At 46.2% G+C, this 25668-nt stretch overlaps 1 protein-coding gene across 1 annotated transcript in view; it reads right to left on the reverse strand.

Annotated features, from left to right (window-relative positions):
• Window positions 1-25668, reverse strand: part of PAPPA (pappalysin 1) — a 240959-nt gene that overhangs the window by 56121 nt on the left and 159170 nt on the right. The window contains exons 11-15 of the mRNA XM_087419210.1: window positions 16210-16323; window positions 15124-15259; window positions 12568-12781; window positions 3440-3608; window positions 1024-1207 (exon numbers count right to left, since the gene is read on the reverse strand). Coding sequence (XP_087275336.1) covers window positions 1024-1207; window positions 3440-3608; window positions 12568-12781; window positions 15124-15259; window positions 16210-16323 — 817 coding nt within the window. The remainder of the gene's footprint in view (window positions 1-1023; window positions 1208-3439; window positions 3609-12567; window positions 12782-15123; window positions 15260-16209; window positions 16324-25668) is intronic.

The raw sequence follows: 25668 nt of genomic DNA on the forward strand, positions 1-25668 counted from the left end.
AGACCTCCCTCCAAACCCCCCACACCCCACCGAAGTCCACTCATTCCCATGCTATGGCATGATGCACCCCAAGGTAGGACCCTTGAGTGAGATATAATTCTGGGTATCTGATAAGGGGGGCAATGTTTCCTCTGATAAAGCAAGCCAAGGAGAGGGTCCTGGCACCTCGGGAATTGGGTATAATGTCAAAATCCAATACTCGACTAGAAGCCAAGAGCATTCATTCTGATAATGGTGCTAACTTGCTGGGTTGTTTTGTACAAAGTCCTTCCTTCCTTCCTCTCACTGGACCTCAGTTTCACCATCTTTCCAATAATCAGTTATTCCTGATAAATTCTAAGAGCCATTCTAGTCCTGACATTCTAGGAAGGACACCCAAGCCAGCCTCTCACTCATTTCCAAAATTTGCCCTCCTCTCCAGTTTGCCAGACTATGTCTTTCTCACCTTAATACCCAGGAGATCCTAGTAAATGCTTCCTGTCCACATCTTCTCCTCTCTCGGCTAGCCCTTCCTAAAGAGTAGCAGTTGGCTTTGGAGAAAGACAGACCTGGGCCCCGATGTACATCCCACCACTAATAGTGTGGCCTTGGACAAGTTCTTTAAACTCACTGAGGCTCAATTTCCTCCTCTGTGAAAATGGGAATAATAATATTACTCACCTCTTAGGCTTCCTGAGCCCTCATCCTATCCAGTGAACTAGTCACATCAGTTCCAAGCGTTACTTTCTTAGAATCTTCTTTTTCTTCCTCCCTCCCTCCCTTCCTTCCTGTTTCTTTTCTTTTCTTTTTTGGAAGATTTGCAAGATCTTGGAGGAGATTTCACTGTCATACTTATACACTCTCTACTTTCTCCTTAGCTGCACAGCAGGGCAGTTTACATAAATACAATCGGTGGAAAGAAATCAGGAGCACAGACAAAACCCCCACCCAACCCTTGGTGTTTGAGACCCAAAAGGAGAGCCTGAAAGCAGCCTCTGGGTTCCCATAGAAGAAGGGCGGGCCAAGCCAAAGGGCCCTCGATACCTTTCAACTGCGCTGGGTGACGGCACTGGAAGGAGCATTTGCTGCCAAAGGTGGTGCCCTCGAGGCAGGAGAAGGAGGCGGCATAGACGTGATGCTGGTCCGGGATGCCACAGTCCACCGGCTCACACACCACCTGCTTGTTCCATTTGCCCTCAGCACAGGTCACTGTGACGCTGGGTCCCGTCTGAAAGACAGAGGCAGGCACAGTAAGGAGGCAGACCTAATCCCAATGTGAGGAAACACCCATCTCCCCCAGGCTACAGCTCAGAGTCTTGTCCAGGCAGTGGGAGACCAATGCTTAGTGTTTACCTTTAGCTCACTTTTAATGATCCCAACAACTGTTTGAATTAGGTATTTCAATTCCCATAGTACAGACGCAGAAATTGAGGCTCAGAGACATTGTGTTTAGCTCCAAGTTACACAGCTGGAAAGAGGATAAGTGGGAATCGAACCCAAAGGCTCTTAACTACTATCTGTAGAAGTCTGCCAGATCATTTCCATTGTATTGATGAGAATATTGAGACTCAGACCTCTCAGGGCCTGATGACTTCTTTCATGAAATAGCTTCTGAAACACAGCACAACAGTGAGACCTTAGCTTTGTCTCTTTTCTTGGCTCTGGCAGAAGTTACAGGGAGCTTGTTGCAGTGTTTTGCACAGAGTGGGCATCGCCCGGAGATATCAGAGACCTGGATGTTAGTCCTCCGTGCTATGAGACCATGGGTAAGTCCCTTTCCTGATTTGAGTTCTCCCATTGGCATTGAACTAAGAGCCACTCTCTACTCTGAGATTTGATGGTTCAATAGTTGAGAAAGGTAGAGATGAAGAAGGAACAAGGCTGGGAAAAGTGAACGGGTGGACAGAGATTTGAACCAAACTAGAAGACGGCAGGGCTGTGCGGGTGGAAGGGCGAGGCCATGCTACGGAGCCAAGGGAGGGACAGTCATCTCATTGGCAGCCTGGAGGCTTCTATTCAAGGAGGAAGCCGCCAAATCGTAGGGGACTGGGGATGCCAAATGTTGATCGGGGACTTTAAAAGCAAAGGACATTTTTCCTCTCTTAAGCATACATCAAAGGGAGTAGAGGTCCTCACTGCCAAAACAGCCTAATTATTTCCACAGGAGTTCAGACCTGCCGTGTCTGACACATGGAAGTAGGTATCGAAGACAAGCAATCGAGGGCCCCAGAGCTCCGCAGTGGGACTCAATTCAAGCCCAGAAGCTCTGTACAAGTAGGTGTTCCCAGCAACAAGGAATGTGCCCTGTGTGCTTGCAACATACAGGTGAGGCCCGCCAGCAGGGCCCTGGAAAAAGCTGCATCTAGCGACAGAGCTCTGGAATCGTCAAATCTCAGGGCTTCACTGCCACTTTGCCCCCCTCCCTCATGCCCACCTGAGACCCCACAGCAACATCTGGCTGAAGCAACATTCTGCCACATCTCAAGTCCACTCACTGCCACTACCCTCATGCAGGACACACCCCTCTTCCCTGAGCTCTTCTGATGACTTTCTGAGGACTCTCCCTATGGCCAGTCTTACTGTCAGACTCCAAGCTACACCCAAATGGGCAGCCAGAAGCACCTTTATCAACCACGATCTGACCATGTCAGCCCCATGTTGCCCTAAAGAGAAACTTCACACTTCCTGACCAAGCTAACAGGGCCTTGCACCAGTGGACCTTGCTTGCCCCTCCAGCTGCACTGCTTGAGTGAGTTCAGAAGAGAAATCTGTCTGTAGCAAGCTCTTTCTCACCAATGGGCTTCGACTCCTGCCTGTGTCCAGAGCAGAAATTTCTTCCCTCTCCCCAACACACACTCCTTTGCCCATCTATCTACTTCCCGTTTTCACGTCATTTCCTCTAGTCCGCTCTCCTTGAATCCCCCCTGAATTCCACAACACCCTACCCTTCCCTTTATGGTGTTTATCACACTGTGAGGTCATTACTCATTCATTGTCTGCTCCACGTCACCAGTCACTAAGCTCCTTGAGAGGAGGAACTAGGTTTATCTTAGTGACGTTTTTCTCCATCACCTAGTACAGCATCTGGTTCCCAGTGAAGAGATGTTTTACAATGAACGAATGAATGAACACCTCATTGACAGAAGTCTTGCCTCTTCCTAAAGCAGCCCATTCAACTGTAGCAGAGTTCTGACTGTGAGGGTTTCATTCCAAAACGCTTAGCCCACAGTTTTTCAGATTTGCAACCTACCTGTTGTATGGAACACTACTCTGCCAGGGAACCATTGTCTTAGAAATTCCAGATTGATGGATTCCTTCATTCAATCAACACATATTTATTGAGCATCTATGATGTGGAAACACTATTTTAAGTGCTGCAGATTCAGCGGGGAACATGTTCAACACCCTATCAGCCTTTCCTGGGCTGGAGAGGGGCTCTGAGCCCAGCACCTGCGCACACCTGGCTCTTGATCAGCTCGTCATCCCGCTGTATCTGGAGCACGTAGCCTGTCCGGCAGCTCACAGTACACTGGGCACCGTGGTAGCGGTCACTGCTCGAGCAGTTGAGAGAGGCGTTCTCCACGGCCAGCTCCGGACAGTCAGTGGCCTCACATGCAAAGTGCACACAGCTGGAAAGGAAAGGAATGGAGGGTAAGAGGGAGTTTTCTTGTAGGACCACTGCACTCCAGCTGCAAGACAAAGGCTAATGGCTTCCCTCTCCAAAATTTCAGGAGTCCAAGACTGAGGAGAGGAAGAGGTGCTAGCTTTGGTGAAGAAGACTCTGGAGGCAGTGGTCAAAGTTTATCATTAAGAGCACAATTTATGGAAACAGACAAACCAGGGTTCAAATCCCGCCACTTGAAAGCGTTCTATGTTATTCACCTTCAAACCTTGCAGAAGCTCAGTTTTTCCCTCTGTGAAATGGGCATCATTATGATTACAGCAAGTATTCACTGAGTTTCTTATCTGCCAGGCACCGAGTTGAATGAAAGTCTCTTCAGATTTTATAATAGTATTCACTTCCGAGGGTCGTCGTGAGAATTAAACCAGATAGTTTAGGAAAAGCACAGAGCAGAATTCCTTGCACATAAAAGCATTCAATAAATGGTAGCTAATGGTAAAAATAAATCTATGCTCTATTACCTGGAAGCTGTGTAACTCTAAGCAAGATACATCACCTCTCTGAGCTCCAATGTACTCTCAAATTTGGCCAACTCATAGGGTCATGAGACTCAGCTGAGGTGGTGAATGTAGAAGTCTTTTATAAACTGTAAAGTGATTTATGGATTGTTAGTAAAGTTGTACAGAGATCCTGCCTTGCATCTTGCTACAGCTGCTGTTCCAATATTCCTGCCCATGTGAATTCTACCCATTCTTCAAGTCTGAGTTACATGTACATTTCTACAGGAAGCTTTATGGGGTCCCCAGGTGAGCTCCCTTGCAAGCATTCTGCCCTCTTTTCTGTAAGGCTGTTGCCTCATGCTTCACGCATTAAAAGCACAGGTCCTGGGTGTCCACCATGTGCCAGAATGTGTGCTAATCCTTAAGGAAATGGAAACAACATAAAACCTCCATGCTTAAATGATCTTTCCCCTTATAGTATCGTTACACAGACACTCAGTAACATTAGTGACTATTCATCGATTGCTTATATACATGAGCTCACTCCATCTCACAACAACTCTATGAGCTAAGTGTTACTCATTTTACAGTTGGAAAAATCAGGACCAGTGAGATCAAGTTACTTGTTGAAGTTCCCACCCAGATGTGTGACTCCAAAGTTCTTGTTGTTAACCTTGTCCCACACCTGGACTGGAACTTCCCCGAGGGTGGAGATAGTGCCTGTTTCATCTTGGTATACTTCTCATTGCAATAAAAAGGGCTTGCATTTAGTAGACAGCAAGAAACAAATGGTGCAGTGTCTTGCAATAGCTCTGAAGCACTCTACAGAGGTTGAGATGTTGATTTCGAACACTGAAAGCTTCTAGGGGGCAGTTTTCTCTAACTTTTGTATCTCTGACTCTGTCTACCCCAACACCTGGCATGCAGTGTGCACTAATAGCTAAATTTGCATCCAGAGTCACAAGACTTTCATTTTGCTGTTTTATTCTAGGAGATAGGGAGCAGTTGGTGGCCAAACCAGCTGATGAAGAAATTTCCAATTTTTTTCTTGGTACCAGTTTCAGGATACCCCACAGAGGGTTTTACAGGAACATGGTTACTCACCCCCACGCTCTATCCCCTGTGCAAAAGTATGGTGAGAATTAAAGTGGGGAGGGGGAGCTGAGGAGGCAAAAGCTTCCAAAACACGTCAGAAATTGACTTTTAAAAATACTTGGAAAAGGGAAAGTTTTCGATTGAGGTCTCAGACCTGCACTGATGTGGGCTCTGCACTCTCCACATTCTCCCCCTTCCGAAATGCAGGGCCAGCAGGAATAGGTGACACTTGCTGATATTTCTGATTCTCTGCCCTCCTTCCTGCTCCTGACAGCCTCAGCTCTGTGCCATGGGGAGACCTCGAACAGACTGTAACTGTGGAGTCAACCCAAGGGCTTTGACACCAAACAATGCATCTGTTCACATTGTGTAAGCGCTGGGGGAAAGAGCCACATGGTTCCAATTTAAATAGATTTACTCTGTAAGCTACCAGCTTCCAGGCTGGTCTTCTGACCTATGCCTTCCAGTTTGGCCATGCTCGCTCTGCACTCCCAGGAGACTCCTGGGCTCCCGTCTGATGACGATCCAGGGGGGCTCTGGGAGCTCTTTCAAAAGACAACAGCTCTGGGCTTCTCTGGGCTGGGGGGCCATTGGGGTAAAAACAGTGCTCTCCCCCTCCCCCAATTCTGTACGCATTAATGTTCTTCGTAGGGAAAGTATACACTGAAAACCTTGTTTTCCTAGAATAGAAAGAGCACAGGGCTTAGCAGTCAGCAAGTCTGGGCTTCAGCACCAGCTCTGCCATTTATCAGTTGTTTGACCCTGGAGAGTTTATATAACACTCTGAACCTCAGTTTCCCCATCTGTAAAGTGGAAGTAAGGAAATGATTTGTCTCTCAAGTCTGTCAATAGGGTGACATGTCAGCCACTCATTCATCTATTCAACAGACCTTGCCTGGGGGCCTTGCTGAGTAGCAGACACTGTTCTAAACACTGGGGACACAGAGACAGAGGGGACAGGTAAGATTCCTGTCACCTTTGTGTCTGAGGAGGGAGGACATGTGCCAAAGAAAGGTAATAAATAAGCCCATTTCAGATAGTGATACTTGCAGTAAGGGCACTAAAACAAGGCGAAATTATAGAGGGTGACAGGGCAGGGCACCATGTAGACAGGGATCAGGTGGAGCCTCCAGAAAGAGGGGACATCTGAACTAAGACCTGGATGAAATGAAGGGATCAGCCATACAAAGGTTTGGAACAGAGGGAAAGAACAGGTGCAAAGGTTCAGAACAGGATGAGCCCAGTGTGTTTGCAGAACAGAAAGGTCAATGCATGAGAAATGCTTTGAAAACTATGAAGCTCCGTGAGAAGGTGGTCTCTCTACTCTCGTTCTTTCTGCTGTGGAAGGAAAATATTCCCTGGTCACATGAATTACCTGACCAAAAAGTTCCACGGTCACATGAATAGGGTAGCATTGGATTAAGGAGACCAATCAGGCTTCTTTATTGCAGGACTTCTCAGAACCTTGAATGTTCTAAAGCACATTGTGGATTTCCAGAAGGCGCTAAGGTGCACATCCTTTTCCAAACTCTGGATAATCTTTTTTCATAGGACATTTCCTAGGACTAGTGTCCTCCAGAACAGACTTTGGGGAGAGAGGCATCTCTACTTTTTCAGCACATCTGTCTGTACCTAGCTTACAGGCTTGAAAACAAGAAGAAAGGAGGAAAAGAGGTAATATGTGGCAGGCATTGGCTGCTGTGTTTTTTCTGCATCACCGTATTTGCATTCTCACAGTAACTCCTTGAGGTAGTATTATTATTCCCATTTTCAAGAAGAGAAGACTGAGGCTAAGGGAGTTTAAATCCCTCGCCCAGAGGACAGTACTCAGTGTGGACAGAATTCCAATGTGGATCTGCCTGTTGGTCCCCTAAATCCCTGCTCTTCTCTTTGCCTTCCTGTTAGTTGGAAAGGCTTGTGTGAACACATTGCCCAAAAATGATAAACACTACCCCAACTACCCTTCCTAAATAACTCCCTGACACAATCTTGTCATTTCTGAAACACAAAAACAAAGATCCAAACAAGGAAAACAGAACAAATGCCTCTAGCTGCATTGAAAAAAAAATGAGGTAAGAATTTATTACCAGTGATGAATGGTCAAGAAAAAGTAACAAAAGAAGGAAAAAAAAAGTAACACATTTCTCAGGAGGAAGGTGGCTGATCAGAGGTATGGGAGAAGGGACACAGGTAATTTTATCAATGAAAAAAGGTAAGTAGGGGCTACCCTGGTGGCATAGTGGTTAAGTTTGTGTGCTCCACTTTAGCAGCCTGGGGTTTGCAGGTTTGGATCCCAGGTGCAGACCTACACGCTGCTCATCAAGCCATGCTGTGGCAGCGTCCCACATACAAAACAGAGGAAGACTGGCACGGATGTTAGCTCAGGGACAATCTCCCTCAAGCAAAAAGAGGAGGATTGGCAACAGATGTTAGCTCAGAGCTAATCTTCCGTACCAAAAAAAAAAAAAAAAAAAGGTGGAGACCCCCGCTGGATGCAGAGCTGATCAGATACTTAGAGATTTCTTTTCTTCTTATATATATTTTAATTTACTTACAGACTCAAGTTCCATATAGAGGTAGATCGTTAAGTGATCCGACAGCCAGCCCACCAGCTGCTGCCTCCACTGTCAAATGAAATGGCCCCCAATCACGGACAGCAGAGGATCCCTGAGTAGGATTCCAACCAGGACAGGGAAGGCCAGCAGCTAAAGGGCTGGTGAGGGCTCCACTCCTGGTTCTGTCCCTTGGCTCATGGCTTAACTCCAGTGGCTGCTACTTAGCTGCAATTATGCCATAGGGAAGTAGAGATAATAACAGGCAGGTTGTTTATAAATCATTCTGGGCTGCTCAGATGGGGACAGCAAAAGAACAGCATGCTCAACACTGGAAAAGGAAGGGAAAATGCTCTTGGCACAAATGCTGCAGGATCACTTGGGAAGTGAGAATGAGAAAGAGTTATCAAGATAGGACGTGCTTTTTCTGCCCAAAAATAAGGTGACTGGGGGAAGTGGTCCTAAAAGGCTATTCTATCCTATGATTCTAGAGGCTGGTGATGTGGGGGAGCCAAGGTGAGATTTTGTAGAGTCAGGATGCAAGGTCAGTGGCCTGCAGGGTCCAGGCAGATGGTCTGAATGGCTAGGTGAGCTGAGTGGGGCACGCCCAGTGGGAGGAGTTCTCACTCCAGTCCGAGGTTGCCTAGTGGGACTGAGGGCTGCTGTTTCCAAGTCTTCTGATGTCTTTAAAAGGAGGAAGAATTCTGGTTTTTAGTATCAACTCTCCTGATACTTAAATGTTGGCAACTAGTTAAAGAAAATAACTAATGAGGGCCAAATAAACACAAGCTGTTTGTGGCCTAGTCTGGCCCATGCGACAGCAGTCTTGAAACTTCTGATGAGGAGGCAAGAACTCTGCCCTGGAAGCCCTGAGAACTGGATCCAAATGCTGGTTCTGCCCCTAATGGGCTGGGTGACTTTGGGAAACCCACTGTCCTTTCCTGGACCTCAGGATTCCCATCCTCAAATAAGGATGCAGAACCAGAGAAGCTCCTGGAGCCCTTCCAGGTTTCAGGGATCACGGTTTTATGAGGACAAAACTACAGAGGTATATCACTTCAGAGCCCTTTGGAATGGGAAAAAAATAGATGTTGATAATCCCAAGTATTGACGAGGATATGGAATAACAGGAACTCGGACAGACCACCGGTGGGAGTGTGAATTGGACAACAATTTGGAGAAGAGTCAGGCAGTATCCAATACAGTTGAAGACATACAGATGCTTAGGCACAGCTGTTCCATTTGCAGGTATATCCCCCAGACCAGCGACTCCCAACAGATGTTCTAAAAAGTGCTGATCCTTTTGTGGTTTGGAGATGTTGGGTGAGTCTGTGGGCAGCAATCTGAGGCCTCTAGTCTCTGGCCATGAGAAGCTTCATTGTGGGCTCCAAATCTTATATATGAATTCCTATCAATTAATCTAATGAGATATTCTATGCATGGGCTCCTATCCCTGCACAGATTCTCTGAACCCTTGGGTCCAGCCTATAGGTACCCCCATGCCCCAACTATAGTCTAAGTCCACCCTGGCTGGAAGGAGTTAATCTAGTCACAAGAAGAATGTATTTCCTCTTAAAGCTGGCCTTCTAAAAGTTAGCTCCCTATCAGAACTGCCTTTCTCTGGATGGGCTGGAAAAGTGGGAAGAGTTTGAGGTAGAGGAAGAAAGAATGCAAAAAATAAAAGGAGTGCAAGGAAGGAAAGAAAGATGAAAGGAAGGAAAGAATGGAGGAAGGAAGGAACGGTGGATGGAAGGAACGTGCTTAAACACATGGCCCACTGAATTTTATAACAAACTGCTTAGTTTCTGTTTAGAACCATAGGATAGATAGAGATAGGTGTGTGTGTGTGTGTGTGTTTGTGTGTGTGTGTGTGTGTTAGACACACTGGAGCCTCACTTCATGATTTTTGCTTTTCTCATTGAAGAAGCCTCTTAACTTCCCCCACCACCATCACTACACCCTCCCCCCCCATCTTTCCCCCTTCCTCTAACTCAGTGTGGAACTGGGATTTGGCCAGAATCCCACAACTGGACCTCTCATCAGAAACCTAATCCCGTTTTCTTGGGCCTCTGAATTTATTCCATGTACCACACCGGGACTGGAGACCCTTGAATCTAGGTCAGAACACACAGCCTGAATTGATTTTGCTGTCGTGGTGCTTCTCCCACGGCAGCCCCCTAGAGATCACGCTGCTCTCAGGAGAACAGAAAGAAAAGAAGGAGGAAAGAAAAGGGGTGAGAGAGGAGGGAGGGGGGTAGGAGATGGAGGAGAGGGCGAGGAAGGGGAGGGAGGAGAGAAAGCAAGAAAGAGAAGAGATGGGGAGGAGAAGGGGAAGGAGAGTGGGAGGGAGGAGAGGAAGGGATGGGTGTGGGGGGTAACAGCCCCTTTCTCTACCTGGGAAACAGCTGAGAGTAAAGTGGGCTGTCTCTACTACAGCCAGCTGACTCTGTGCTATAAAAACTGATGCTATTTACCTTGGTGTTTTGCGAATGAAGAAAAACATCCCATGGCTTTTTACAGTTGTTGCTTATTTTTCTTTTCTTTCCTCCTGGTTTGTTTGTTTTAATGCATTTACACGTTTGCACAGTCCTGCCTATTTGGGTAAATGCCTCTTCAGCTCCCCAGGAGTAGCTGCCATCCTTTTCCCCTCTGGAGCATTCAGGACGAGGTCCCGCAGCCCTGCAGCCTCAGCCCTGGGGGCTCAGCCTGTCCCAGCCGGGTCCAAACTCAGGATCAAGCCAGCCGAGGCCCTCAGGGCTGTGTCTCCATCACTTGACTCAGTTTCACTGACTAAATGCTCACGTGTGAGCAGCCATGAAAAGTCCACTTGTCTCCTAGATGTGCCTGGCTCTGGTGGGCAGAACATGGGTTTTAGGGGCAGACAAAGCAGGATTTTGCCTCTTATAGCCTAGAAGGCCTTGACTCACTCACACAGGACAGGTGTGATAATGAAATAAGATGATGAAATAAGATAATAAAATGTTGGTCCCTTCCTCTTCCCCCTTGCCTCTCCTAGCTCCTGGGAAACTTAGACTTTTAAAACTAGAAAGAATCATGGAGAACATTCAATCCATCATCATCATTTTATAGATGGGGAAACTGAGGCCCAGAGAGGAGGAGTAGCTCACAGTCATACAATGAGTGGAAGTCAGGGCAACGCTTTGCCCCAGATCAATGTTCTTCCACAACAAGTTAAAGAACTCAACAAATACTTATCGATTTGTTTCCGAGGTTAAACACTTCTTACGCTTTACTTCTGGCATAGGAACTGTTAATTAAGGATTCAAAGAAGTCAGGGCTGGCCTCAGTCAACTTGTGGATGGTCCGGGTGGCTGGTGAAGGATGGGAAAGCATTGTAGAAAAGGTCTGAAAGATTTGCATTTTCCATCGACATTGTTTCCCTGGGTTCTGATAATTAACTTATTTTTATAGTCTGGAGAGCCAGGGATGAAAAAGCCCTCTTAGGATGAAATACAACAATGAGTGATATTTAAGGAGCTCTTTTGCCTCCAAATGATTGCGACAGACTTTGCACAACAGAAGCTAGAGACAGTGGGTGCAAAACAATGTGGGTTTTGCAACCACCTTTTGTGTCCTCTGTGGTAGCAGGGGCGTGGGAAAGGCTGGGTGTCCCCCCTCCCCACTCCTTTTCCCTCTCCTTGCTCCCAGGTAGACACGTCAGAGCTGAAAGGCCTTTCAGAAGGCCTCACTCTGGGGATGCCCACTCTTTCTTTCTTCTTCTAGCTCCCATTAAACAAACTTGAGATCTGCTGTGTGACCCTGGACCAGTCCTTCCCCTTTGGGGCCCTGGAATTCTAGAGGGTGACACCAAAGTTTGGACACTCCGGGCACGCTAAATGATTTCTGAAGCTCCTTCCAGCTCTAACTCTAGGAACTTTATGCAGAATTCTGTGCAGAAAAGGACCACCATCACATCAGAAAGTGGGGGTAAATATTCTTTATTAGTACATTATCTTTGCACAGTGCCTAACAATCTGCAAGAGCACATCTACGGTGCACCATTTAACCTCACGACCACCCTATGGAGTCGATGCTATCATCCGCTTATACCAAAATACAAAACTGAGACTCAAGAAAGTGAAGTGACCTGTTCATGGACACACAGTCAGGAAGGGGCGGATTCAAACCCAAATAAAAGTCTCATCGAAGCTCATATTCTTCCAGGAAACACTATCCTCTCTTAATTCCAAACTAGGTGCATTAAGAGACGCCAGATCAAAAGCACGGATGGAGTGATGTTACGCAGTTAACAGACAGACTCCTAGACCACTGCGGGGATCTCAGGAGCTAGGTTTGGGGAGGACACAGAGATTTACCCATCACCGAAACACACGGTGAAGTACCAGTCCCCCAGCAGCCCCCTAAATTTAGGAGGGTTATACCTCCTGCCGATGCCACTTAGGAAGCAGAATGTTCCAGTATTTCAGAGCTGGAAGAGAGCTAATCTATCTATCCTCTCTTTTTCAAATGAGGATGCTGAGGCCCAGAGAGGGAAAGTGATGTTCCCAGGATCCCCCTGCAAGCCAGTGTCAGCTCTGAGACTGCAAGCCAGTCCTATTTATGACTGAAGGAGGTCCTATTTCCACCACACATCCCTGCTTTCCTCCCTTACCTCTGGAATTCAGAGATGTGTGGGCCTCCCGAGCCCAAAGACAGAGCCTAGCAGAGGCCAGAGGATGGAGAAGGGAGAAACACACAGACTTTTTACAGCAACACAAATAGCTACCCAGTTCCAGAATTCCTCCATCTCCACTTGGCTGCAAAACAGCCCAGGGTGAGCAGACCCAGGGTGCCTTACCTCTGCTCGGCAGAGCTGTAGGTCTCCCCTCTCTGGCAGCTGCTCAGGGTGACGGGGTCAAAGTTGTCGAAGGAGCGGAGGGCCACCCCCGAGATGGCGACCAGGGGTGAACTGAAGCTCACACGTACCGCCTGGCTGTGGTAGAAGGGCTGGCTGAGGTCATGGACCACAGGGATAATCAGGGGATTGTTCCTGCAGCTCAGGACATGGAGGCCTGTCAGGGGAGACAGAGGGCCGAGGGGCCAGGCTCATTACTCAAGGCCAGTCACGCCCTCCCCAACGGGCCCTTCCCGAAGCCCCCAGACCCTTTCATGTCACTGCACAAAAGCACCATTGGGTGGCCAGTGGGGATGTTGAGTTTGATTGAAAGTTTCTTTGTCTGCCTTTTTCTCTTAGTTCCAAATCTTTCCAATCCTCTTGCCTCCCTACCCCCTAAGCTTTCCCTTCACCTAGCGCCCACAGCCCCTCTCCCTCCCCCAAAGGGCCACCCCTTGACCTGCTAAGCATCACTGGCCCTCACCTCCCTCCCACATTGCATTAGGGGTGGATGGTCTGAGTTGCTAGTTTTCAGGCTGCCTTCCCAGTCAGTCATAAAGATGATGGAAATAATTCACAGCAACAGGCTGTTCCTGGGCTAAAAAACGTGCTCTCCTTGGTAATCTGGGAACCTGGGAGCAGCCCTGTGAGGTAAGAACATCTGTGCCCATTCTGCAGAGATAAGAGTGAGAGTCCTGGGCAGGAAGTGGCTTCCCAAAGGGACACAGAACAGCCAGCGACATAAAGTCCAGGTAGAATCCAAGCTTGCCTCACTCAAAAGCCCTGAGGTCTATCTAGTAGAGGAATAGGTCCCGAGGCTTCGAGAAGGAAGGGAGAGGGGCAGAGAGAAAAGGCACATCCAGAAGTAGAGGAAAGGGAGTGATGGGGTGGGACAGAGTTGGTGAAACGGAAGCTGGCTTTGGTGTTCAACGGACCTCATCAGTTCAAGACTTGGTTTAGCCACTTCCTAATTATGTGACTCCAGCAAGCCCCTAAAACTCAGTTCCTGCATCTAAAAAGTGGGATAATCCTACCCATGTCCTGGCTGGCCTGCTATGTGGGGACATGAAACTCCCCCTTCCATGGTCCGCTCTCTCAGAGCTATGAAGCCTCTGCAGGGATGCCCGGATGCTGAGGACAGAGGACAGGGGACCCGGTGGGGAGGGACAGGGCCATGTGGAAGCCTCAGGCCTCAAGTAGTGGGATCCAAGGAGCTTCCCTGGAACCAGACTTTTCCCCACTCTGCTGAAAAACCTCTCCTTGGAGCTCTTTGCGATGCCAGGACAGCTATGAAAATATTTGCTTCTCACTTAGGGAAATTTCCCAGGAATCCAGATAAGTCCAGAGGGGTTTTCTTTCTCTTCCTTATTAACATGTTCCCCCTTGCCTTTAAAACTAACTAAATAAGTAAACATAAAAACAAAACAAAAAACCCGCCTTGCGCCCTTGGCTTCTGCTTGACCCTGAAATGACCTTGCCTGCTTGCTTCCTACGGTCTTTGAAATGAGCTCCCTGTGGAACGGTGGGGGCACAGCTTTGAAGCCTGGATGTCAGTGCTGGCCTGGAATTCCAAACAGCCGGAATGGCTGCCCAGAGGTATATTGGTCAGGGTGTACTGGAAATGTCGAGGGGGTAAGAGGACTTTCTTAATGCCGGGTCTTGTGCTAGACACAGTCACAACAGCCTCTGTAATAAGTGGCATCGCTGTCCCCATTGTGCAGAAGAGGAAAGCGAGACTCTGAGTGATGGAGTGTAAGGTCAGGAAAATCGCTCGTGTTCTTAAGGTGGGTGAACAGCAGGGACGGGATTCAAACCTTGGCTGTCAGCTCTGGAGTCGGGGTATTTCCTCTGTGCCGTGCACATACGGGTATGCAGAGGAGTGCGACAAGTGACAACTCTGGCCCTTGTCCTCCCCCTCGGCCCTGTGTTGGGGCAGCTTCTCAATAGCTAGGACCTGCATTCCTCACTTGCCTTCTACTCCTGAATCTGACCTTTTCTTATTCCTACTCCCATGGGAAAGTCTGGAGGTTGTGCTAAAGACGTGGTTATGACTTTGGGGGCATTCATGGACGCCTCTGCCTATAGGATAAAGAGCAGTGGGCTACCATCCCCAAAACCTGACTACTCTCTTCCTGGCTACTGCCATGTGACCCGGGGTCTCTCAATGCCTCTCTTCAGGCCTCAGGTGCTGACATGTATAATGGGAAACTGCGTTTGCTCAGTCTCCTTCCCAGGGTCTTCTGAGGATCATATGGGATGCCTGAGGTTAAAGGTGTCTGGCAGAAGGGAAGTACTGAAGGGAAGACTTTGACATTGTCCTCTCATCCCCAAATCTGCCAGACCTAGACTTCTCTGCATATACAAACACATCCTTATTTGAAGGCAACCAGAATGCCAAATAGAAGCAAGAAAGCAGAAAGAGGAAGGAAGAACTGATTCTCAGCTGATCCTCACAACCACCCACGGGAAGATGTGGAAGCAGGTACCAAGAGCAAGCCATGCCCAAGGGAACATGCTCACCTAGATCGTGGCTCTGATCTTTGGTATCAAGCAGCTGGACACTGATGGTCTCCTGCTTTTGGTCCCCATAATAGGTCCCATCGGTCACCAGGTGGACAATGACAGCTGCAGCAACCATTGGCTGAGAAAAGTACGCCTGAAATGCAGAAGACATAGGAGGGTCCCTGGTGCACTCAGTCACGTGGTGGGGAAACAGTCATAGGCTGGGGTTTCGAGGAGAATCTTCTAATTCAGGAACCAGACTATTCATCATGGGCCCATGACAGGAACAGAGAGGCAGAGAAACCTCACAGTGAAGAGCACAGGCCCTGAGCTCAGAAACTCTGTTCCAATCTTGGCTCTGCTCCTTCCGAGCTGTGTGATGTTGAGTGGCGGCTGTGCTGCTCTGGACCGAGGTTCCCTCACCTCTAAGTGGTGGATTAAGTAAACAGCTACATCACAGGATGGCTATGAGGCTCCAGTAAGATAATGAGAGTAAAGTGTCTGGCACATACCAAAACCACAAAAAATGGTACTTATTATTATTCGCCACTTCTACATGCTAACCTCTGTACTAGGCACCTAGGAGACAAAGCTATTTAAGACCTGGCCCTTACATGTCTGTGGACTTTGGAGTTCAAAGTAGATTAGTGATATGCAAATCAAAATTCAGTACAATGCACAATCCTTAGTCAGGAGGATGGACCCATAGACATCTATGTAATACCATGTGACAAGAGCCATCCAATATATGCCCAAACATGTGCAGGACTAGAAAGGAGAGAATAGTCACTTCTCTCTGTGGAGATCAGTAAAGACTTCAAGGAGGAGAAGGCAATTTAAAAGGCCTTGAATAATGAATAGGAAGTTCCAAGCAGACAAAAGGTATCCGGACTCTTTGCCAAAACTAGAGTGACTTGGGGGCATTCCATGAGCAATTACGGGATTCCGTTTCAGGAAGCATCCCACTGCTACGTGTTTTGTTCTCTGTCCTTACAATTAACACCCTCAGTAGGTAGACAAACCATCTTGAGAAAGGGTCATGGGAGTCAGTGTTTCCTGGGGGCCAGTGCTGCAGATTCTAGGGCTCTCAAAGCTTTGGCTTACCCAGAGCCAGAAAGTGGTCTGAGCCAGCTGGGAGTATGGGTAGCTGATGGTGCAAGGGTACCAGGCATGCTGGGAAATGCCTTCACTGAGATCTATCACCTTGGTTCGACAAACCTAGAAAAAGATAAAGAAAATAAAATATTTTAGAGGGTCTCAGAGGTTGACTTAAATTCAATGTGATAAACCTTTATCATCCATCTATTTTGTTCTTGGCACCACAGGAGGAAACCAGGATGAGTACACAAGAGTTTATTCCGGGAGCCCACATTCTAATATAAAAGAGGGAAACCTTAATGCTGTTAAGTAAAGAACAGATAACATGTTTTGGTGGTAAAGGTGACAGAGAAATTTTTGTGGGGACAAATCCTGGAGGAGGTGACATTTGGGTCTGGAAGAATATGGTAGAGATAAGAGGTATTGCAGGTAGAGGGAACAGAAGCAAAGGCTCAGAGGAAAGCAGAAACCCAGAATGCTCACGTTGTGATAAGCTGCCTGGTATTTTTAGAGCTTGGGGAAAGTGGCCAAAAAGGAATGTTGAGGGGTCGGATCTCACATAGTCTTGAATACCAAGCAGACTATTTTAGAACAAATCTGTAAGTTGTGCTCAGAGCTATATTAATGACAGAGCAGAGCAAAGACTATGACAATATGAGCATATTGAGCATATGAGCATAGAAGACAATATGTGCTTCCTCCAAAGAAAATCAATATATGTACATATATATACACACATACACACATTCATTCTCAATGATAGAGATATCAAATGTTGTTAAAAGAAATATATATGTATATATATTTATGTATATATATATATATATATACACACACACACACACACATTCTCAATGATAGATATATCAAATGGTGTTAAAAGAAACATGAAGCATGTATACACAAATAGAGTTCTTTAAACTTAGGATTTTCTTGTGTATCCAAATGTTATTTCATTCCTTATTTCATTGGTTCATTCATTCATTCAAATCATATTTATTGAGCAACTGCTATTTGACAAGCACTCTGGGACAAGACGGTGGACAAGACAGGTGCTGAGGAGTTTAGAGTGACAATGTGTGCAGATATTCATCAAGTAATCACATATGCATACGCAATCATAAACTGTAGGGTAGAAAACAGAAAAGTGCTAGAATGGAAAAGGATAGGAACAGCTGAGTTTTTCTTGAGATTGGTCAGACCTTTTGCAGAAGGTCATCTCTAATTAGTGCTTTTCCTCTGATCTCTAATGTGGTTTCCCTCTCAAAACCTCCCTGTGAACTGGGGCCTGTCATTCCACATCTGCAGGTCTCAGTCTTCTCATTCAGAAGTAAAGCTAAGGCTGACCTAGAGAATTCTAAGGTCTTATAAGGTGAAAAAAGAAAGAGAGATAATCTAATCTCAGCCATACAAAACAAACATACACATGCAAAACAAACAAAAAAGAAAAGAAAAGAAAGGAAAAAAGAAAAATTATATACAAGGATCAAGGATATCCATGCCAGCAATATCTATAGTAGCAAAAGATTGGGATAGTTTATATGTTCATCTCTTGGGGAAGGGGTGCATAAAATATGATATATTCACGTAACAGAATTCTATACAGCAAAAGAATATTAATAGGACTGAACTAGATTCATATACAAGGATCATACTAAAAATATTTAACAGCCAGTTCAGAATGAGTCTTGGCCAATCAAAACAGAAGCCCTACTCATGGGTTCATAGACATTAACACGGAGAGATCACAAAACATAACATTGATTGAAAAAATGGAGCAAGGTGAAGACGGATAAGTACATTATGATGTCATTTATAAAAATCACACAAAGCCCAGGGATTCATATAGATGAGTGTAGAAGAATTAAAAATGGAGCGGAAAAGTTATACATCAAATTCACTAATCAAAGTCGGGTTAAAACACATGGCTACATTGTAATCTACAATTACAAGCATCAATGCTTTTTTTTTAAATAAGCTTTTTGTTTTGGAGTAATTTTATATTTACAGAAAAGTTGCAAAGATAATACAGAGAGTTCCCTTCATCCAGTTTCCCTTAAGGTTAACATTTCATCAGTTCATTCTTGCAACCTCAAATAGGGGAAGATACGTTGCTCAACTAACTTTGGAGAATCACACATTGTCAAAGTTCTGCAATGGTGAGCTGGCTTGGATTTAGGAGACCTGGTTCTGGTCCAAACTCCCTAAAATTTGATGTGTAATTATGACTACCTTGCCTCTTTAGACTCTGTTTATCTTTCACATTTGAATGTTGGATTAGATCATAGGTTGTCAAGGTATCGCCTATGGATTCCTAGAGTTCCTTGGAGGTGTCAGTCTGGGGGTCAGGATTGGGAATGTTCTGCTTAGTTTCTGCTCCACTGCTTCAACCAGAGCATCTCCACTCGTTTGTTTTATATATCAAGCTGCCTTGTAGTATTTCATTTAAGAAAAAAGCTTCACGGCTTTAAAAACACTGAAAAGTATTGTCATGCACCACATAACAATGTTTTGGTCAACAAGGGACCACATATACGATCCCATCCCTTATGGACCCATTAGATTAGTACCACATAGCCTAGGTGTGTAGTAGGCTATACTATCTAGGTTTGTGTAAGTAGACTCCGATGTTTGCACAATGACGAAATCGCCTAACGACACATTTCTCAAAACGTAACCCTGTCATTAAACGATGCATGACTGTATTGAAACTTGCCCATTGCCAAACTTCCCGTTACCCCTTCCAAAAGAATCAGTGGGTCCTGGGAATACAGTATTCATTTCCTAAATATCACAGGTAACTTCTTAAGGAGAGTAAAGGTGCCAAGAATCAACCATCTCATTGGCCAGGAATTAGGTGATGGCTTTAGTTATTCAAATGTCTAGAAGCTTAATACTCAGGAGACCACGGGTAAAACATAACCACTTTATGGGCTGGAAGACATCTTCAAGTTTATTTATTTTTCTCAAAAACAACTGGGACAGAGCTTAGGCAGATCTGCCAGTGGATTGTGTTACATTTTACAACAGTGCAAGACTTTGCATAAACTATCTATGGCATTTGAAATTCAGGCCAGCAATTCGACATGTATCATTTTGGAATTCTTTCCCCTTGTGTTCTTAGCTGCCTATCCCCAAGCAGAGCGTGGCGGAGCACATCTCTGGAGTGCTGGAGTAGGGGCTTTATCTCTGAATCTAAAGCAGTCACGGTCAGAAAGGTCTCAGACACGAACAAAGCCCTCTTATTGCTTAAATACAATTTCCTCTTATCTTGTCAGCTCTATCAGCACTAGACAGGGTTTTAGAGGATCACGCTGTTATTTTATTCTCTGTTTTCCTATTTAGTTTTGCGTTTGTTTCAGGCTGGCTGTGATCCTGAGCAGGGACAATCAAAGCAGAACAGAAAGGAACAAACAAATCCAGCTGAAACTTTGCCCAAAGCCCCAGTTGATCTTAAGACCATCTATGTTCCTGGGGAGGTGCGGGGAGGTTGCAGGGGAAGGGGGAAGCAAGCACTTACAAGCCACCTGCTTTTATAGATCTTGCATGAATTTGCTCATTCAGTGGCCATTTATTGAGGGCATATGGGCACTGGGCTCCAAAGCCCTGAGAGAAAATGGCCACAAAGTTAGTCACTACTGATACAGGTGTGATCCCAAGGTGACTGATTCTATGGGGATGCTCTGTTCTCATCCACTCACCTTTTGGCACCTTCCAAAAAAGCAAATCCAACTCCACAAAGCATTACTGAGCAATGTAGAGTTTACCGAACATTTTGTAAGGGGACAAGCAGGAGGGTTACATCACACACTCCATGTGGACTCAAGCTCTCCCACCATCATCCTGAGTTCCTCTTCACTTATCATCTCCCTTTCTCCAGTTTCTTCAGTGTCACTGGCTCCAGTGACCTTCCCAGTCTCTCTCAACCTCCTCCCCCTTCCCTAGATCCCTCTCAAGTCTCCTGCAGAGCCACTCTGCTCTCCCTTAGATTCTCTACTCTTGCACACACAAATCTTTCTGATGATGCCAAGGGCTCTACCCAGCCCCCCACCCCCAGAGATGTCAGGGGGTTGAACATCGTAACCTTTTCTCCTCTCTGTCACACTGGTATGAACAAGATCTGATCCCTCCCTTCACATCACTCACTGTCTTATGGAACATCTCAAGAGGGGTCTAGAAACATCAGCAGCCTCTAAACTTCAGGTTCCACTAGAGAGATAAAGATGGGGTCTCCTATAGCTCAAACCTGTCTTTCTGCATTGCCCATGTTCATTACAGCATTACTCACAATAGCCAAGATGTGGAAACAACCTACATGTCCATCAGTAGATAAATGGATTAACAAAATGTGGTATATACATGCAATGGAATATTATTCAGCCTTAAGAAAGAAGGAAATCCTGCCATGTGTGACAATATGCATGAACTTTGAGGACATTATGCTTAATGAAATAAGGCAGTCACAAAAGGACAAATACTGCATGATTCCACTTATATGAGGTATCTAAAATAGCCAAATTCATAGAATCAGAGTGAAATGATGATTGCCAGGGACTGGAGGTCATGGAATAGGAAGTTGCTAAGCAATGGGGATAAAGTTTCAGTTAAGCAAGATGATTAAGTTCTAGAGATCTGCTGTACAACATTGTGCCTATAATCAACAATATTGCATTGTACACATAAAAAGTTGTTAAGAGGGCAGATCTCTTGTTAAGTGTTCTTATCACAATAAAACGAAATAAAATATATTATTTTGAATGGCTAAAATATTGATATTCACTAAATGAATGAATAGATTAATAAATAAATGATCTAGTGAAGGGAGTAAAAAAAGAAATTCATATAATGTCGCTAGGCAAAGAACAGATGTGGTTGGGCTGGCAAGCACCCTCACTTAGGTCTTCTTGGAGTTGGAGGAAGGATTACCCAGCATCTTCTTGATTACTCCTTGGACAGAGAACTCACTTCCATTTATAGACAGCCCAGTTTACCTTTAGACATCTCTTCCCAACAGCCAGGGCTAGATGTCTGGCTGTACTTTCTCCTCCTCTTTCCTCTAAGTAGCAATGTTTATAAGCTTTCTTATTTTAGAGTTTTAGAGTTAGAGGGACTTGAATAGATCATCTACTGAGACTATTCCTTTTTCAGCGTTCAAGGGAGGGTAGGCGTCTTGCACAACATAAGACACAAGTGGCAAAATTATTATGAAAATGCAAAATTTTCCGGCTCCCAGAACTGATGCCCTTTCCTCATCTATGTTCTGCACCTTCTCAATCCTGCCTTTGTCGTCTAGAACCATCTCCAGTGAGATTTCTCCTGTTTCCCCTGAGAATTCATGGCAGAAACAGCAGGCAGGAATTCTGGTGCCCACTCCACTCTCTTCTCCAGGAAGCCCAGCCCTAGCTCTTTGATGGAAGCTTAGCAGGTCACTGCCTCTCAAACCCATCTTAGCACCTGTGGGAACCAAGGGGCAGGTGACCACTTTTCCCCTTGGCCTTGAGGGCAGCCTCTCACCTTTAGGACAATCCCTTAGACTCCCCATCATCTTCAGAGATATCTGTGCTTCCTTCAAATACCACCCATGGGAAATAGAAGACCTGGGTCAGTTCTGGCTGTGTCACTTATTAGCTAGACATCTCTCCGCCCTCAGTTTCCCCAACTATGAAATGTAGTGGTTGTATGCAATGACCTCCAAGTGCCCCAGGAGCTAAGAACACCCACAGTAATAATATCCACCAAGGGTCTCAGGGTCACAATATCGTTTAATGCTCACAATGACTCTGTGAGGTTGGACTCATCATCCCATTTTTCTGACGAGGAAATGAGGCACAGAGGCTTTAAACAACTCTTTCAAGGTCGTAGCTCCAGCTGTGTATGACAGCCAGAAGCTGGACTCTGTTCCCTTTGATTCCATGTTCTGGGTACTCAATCACAAAGCACCATGATTATTGCTTGTCTTGGTCAAAACCCCTGCTTCCTGTGATGGGGAAGAGGGCACCACTTGCTCCTAAGTTCCCCATAATTAACTTTCTAAACTGAAAACGTGATCATATCACCTTGCTACTTATCACCCTCTCCATGGCTGCCCATAGACCACAGGATGGAAAGTTTCCTAGACACAGCTTACAAAAGCCTTCGAGAGCTGGTTTCAGCCATGTCCCACCTTCATTGCCAGCTGCTCTCCCTCCCCACACAGCAGGCAGGCGACCACACATGTCCACAGTGGTGTTCCCTTCTCGCTGGACGACTCTTTCTCCCACATACCGTGGACTTCACCACCAGGATGCGGTGCTCAGACTTCTCCCCGCCCAACTTCCCTCCACTGCACTGGACTGCCCATTTTGTGAAATACTACACACACTTCAAAGCCAATCTCAAATATCACCCCTCTGCTGAAACCCTTTACTCACCCCCCAGGCAGAATTAATTGCTTTCTCTTACGTGTCCATATAGCCTTTTATATATACCTCAGTTACAGCACTTGTCAAGTTGGATTATACTCATTTAGAACCCAGTCTTCTCCCTTTAAACTCTGAAGACTTCCAAGGTGAGAACCACATTTTATTTATCTTCAAATAAATCCTGGCAGCTTGCCCAGCACACAGGGCACAATAGGCACCCAGTGAACAATAAAAACAGCAGCAGCAGCCGCATATAGAGTGCCCATTCTATGCCAGGCACTGTTTTAAGAACTCCATGTATAATAAATCATGCAATCCTCATAACTCTGTGAGGTGGATACTATCATTATACCCATTTGATAGATAAGGAAATTGAGGGCCAGTAATTTGCCTAAGGTCACACAACTAGTTAGTAGAACCAGATTCAAATCCAGACACAAGCTCAGCACACATTCTTAACTGTAGATGTTAACTTGAAAAGGGTCTGCCTACATCTATCTCAGGGCTGTGACGGAGGACAGCCTTGGGATTTCTCCTTGTTGCCTTCTCCCGGGACTTCTGAATAGATGACGCTTCAGCAGACGCAAGCAGGCCCTTACAGGTCTGCCTGGGGTGGGGTGCTGTGGGTGAAAAAGCCCTGGATTGCCAGGCAAGGGACTTGCCTCCTAGAACTCACTCAATTACGGACTTCCTCTGGCGCTCATCCTTCTCACTTCTAGAAGGATAAAGTAAGATGAATCCCCAAAGGGTTTTTGAGTTCTGATATTCTGCCAGCTTTTGATTTCCAGCCTCTTCCTAGTGAATGCTGCTGAAGAGATTGTGGACTCTGCCTTGAAGTATGATCATCCTGTCAGCCTCTGAGTCGACTCATGGATCCCAGGTCTCTGACACTCTGAGGCAGAAGGCTAAGTTCACAGACACCTTTTCCGTCTAAGACAACCGGAGGGGTAACATAAAAGTTTACTGCAGCCATTCCAGCAACGTGTTTTCTGTTTTGTTTTACTTTTTCTTTTCTTTTTGTGCATGCTACAAAAGAGCTGGAAGTTCTTCCCCTAGAGCTTTGAGATCACTGGGGGTTTGAGCTGGGAGGGTGCTTAGGGATCTGATTCCAGCCGTCACATCTGATAGATAGATGGGGAACGGAGCCCAGTGGGGAGGGGAGAAACTGGCTGGAAGGTACACTGTAAGCTCCTCTGGGATGGGCTGGGATGTCTGGTGGTGACTGGGGATGTCCAAGCTGACACAAGCAGAGGCCTCTGTGGCCCCAGGACTGGAGGACTCTCATCCATTCCATGCACTACCAGCCACTACATCCAGCACCCGCCTCCAAACCGCCACCACCCCCCCTTGCTGAAGACTGCTTTCAATTAGAGGAGTTAACGATGTCTTGCTTTCAAAGGGTTTTTTAAATCCACTTTATCTTCTACCCACACACGACGTACACAAAGGCGGGGAGATGGAGGGAGAATGGGGGGAGTGGGAGTTCTGGTATTTTCCAAGACAGGGGAGATGCCATGAGGTTTCTATTGAATTTCACTTTTACAGATTTACATGTCCTTTGTCAATCACAGGACGGAGGAAGTCCTAGTCAAACCTCTAGATCACCGTCTCCAATTTCCTCTTTCAACCCAAAGAGACCAGCATGGGCCTCATAGAAAAAGAGAGGAAAAGGAATAGGGAGGGAGCATATGGGGTGCATGCTGACAATGACAATACACAAACGCACAAACACGTGTATGCACCAGCACACGCACGCGCACACACACAGTCCCCAGCCAGTGTTTCCGAATATTTCTACTTAGGCCAACTTTAATCTCAGGCTGGCAGGTTCAATGCCAAGTTATCTCTCCAAGAATTGCAAGGCTGCAAGATGGGCAGGGTTCCTTGATAGGAAGACTGAAGGAAGAAAGCCTGCCAGGAGGCAGCGTATCAGGCCATGGCTGTAAAGGGCCTTGGGAGATCGGGACACCAAATGGCCCAGGTAAAATAAAGCCACCTCTGTAAAGCTGGCTTGGCTGTTTCTTACAGAACATGTTGCTTCCTCCTCAGTGCTCCCACGGGGGAGGGAAAGGGCACCAAGTCTTAAAGACAGGCTACCAGTGTATGCTTCCTGTGTGTTATCTCATCTGGCCCTCCTAATAACCCTGAGGAATAAATGCTTTTGTCCCCATTTTAGAGATAAGGACTCTGAGGTTTGGAAGGCATTGGTCACTCCCCCACGGCTTAAGAGTCAAAGCCAAGTGATCTGAGTAAGTCCGTTCTCTTCCCGCCCTGTGGCTGGACTTCCCGATAACTCATGGTCCTACTCTTTATGTAATGCACTGCATTATAGTTTCTTGTCTGTCCATCTGTCTCCATGCACAAGCTTTGAGGACAGTGCCTGTGTTTGATTTATCTCTCCTTTACATTGGTGTCTAATGCAGGTCCCTGGGCGGGGCTCAGTGAACGTTGCTTATGTTGAACTGATGTGGCTTTTCCAAGGCTATGCATACAGTCCAGGAGTGACGCATTTGACCCAGAAGCCCAGGTCTCCATAGGCCTGGACCGATGTGCAGAGATGATAATAACCATGTGGTGCAGGGAAGGCACCAGGAGACCCAGGTTTCATTCACGAGCACGAGAAGGTGTTACAGCCAGACTTGTCCATCACCCAGGCCCACATGGAGTTGATATGCAATAAATATAATGATGAAAATAATAACTGGTGTTCACCGTGATTTCTCTCATTACTATAATGTACTCCAGAGCCTGCATGATTCAATTATTTCATTTAATCCTTAAAACCACCCTATGAGAAAGGTATTAGTATTACCTCTGCTTCTCGAATGGGAAATTGAGGCTGATAGCTAACAGGAAGTACAACGGTCCTTGAGACCCCTGGACCAGATGAGACAAACATGTGGCATCAGAGCTGCCATTCCCTCATCTCTCGCCCTGGACAGACATCATTAATAGTGCACGCTGTTCCCTTGAGTGTAGACTTCTGCATCCATCTTAACAAAACAATTGTGAGCCACTCACAATTGGACAGGATTGGCCTGGGAGATGAACCTATTTGTAATCC

The sequence above is a fragment of the Ceratotherium simum genome, chromosome 29 (genome assembly GCF_057802395.1).
Source record: "Ceratotherium simum simum isolate JZ-2026a chromosome 29, ASM5780239v1, whole genome shotgun sequence".
Lineage (NCBI taxonomy): Eukaryota > Metazoa > Chordata > Mammalia > Perissodactyla > Rhinocerotidae > Ceratotherium > Ceratotherium simum.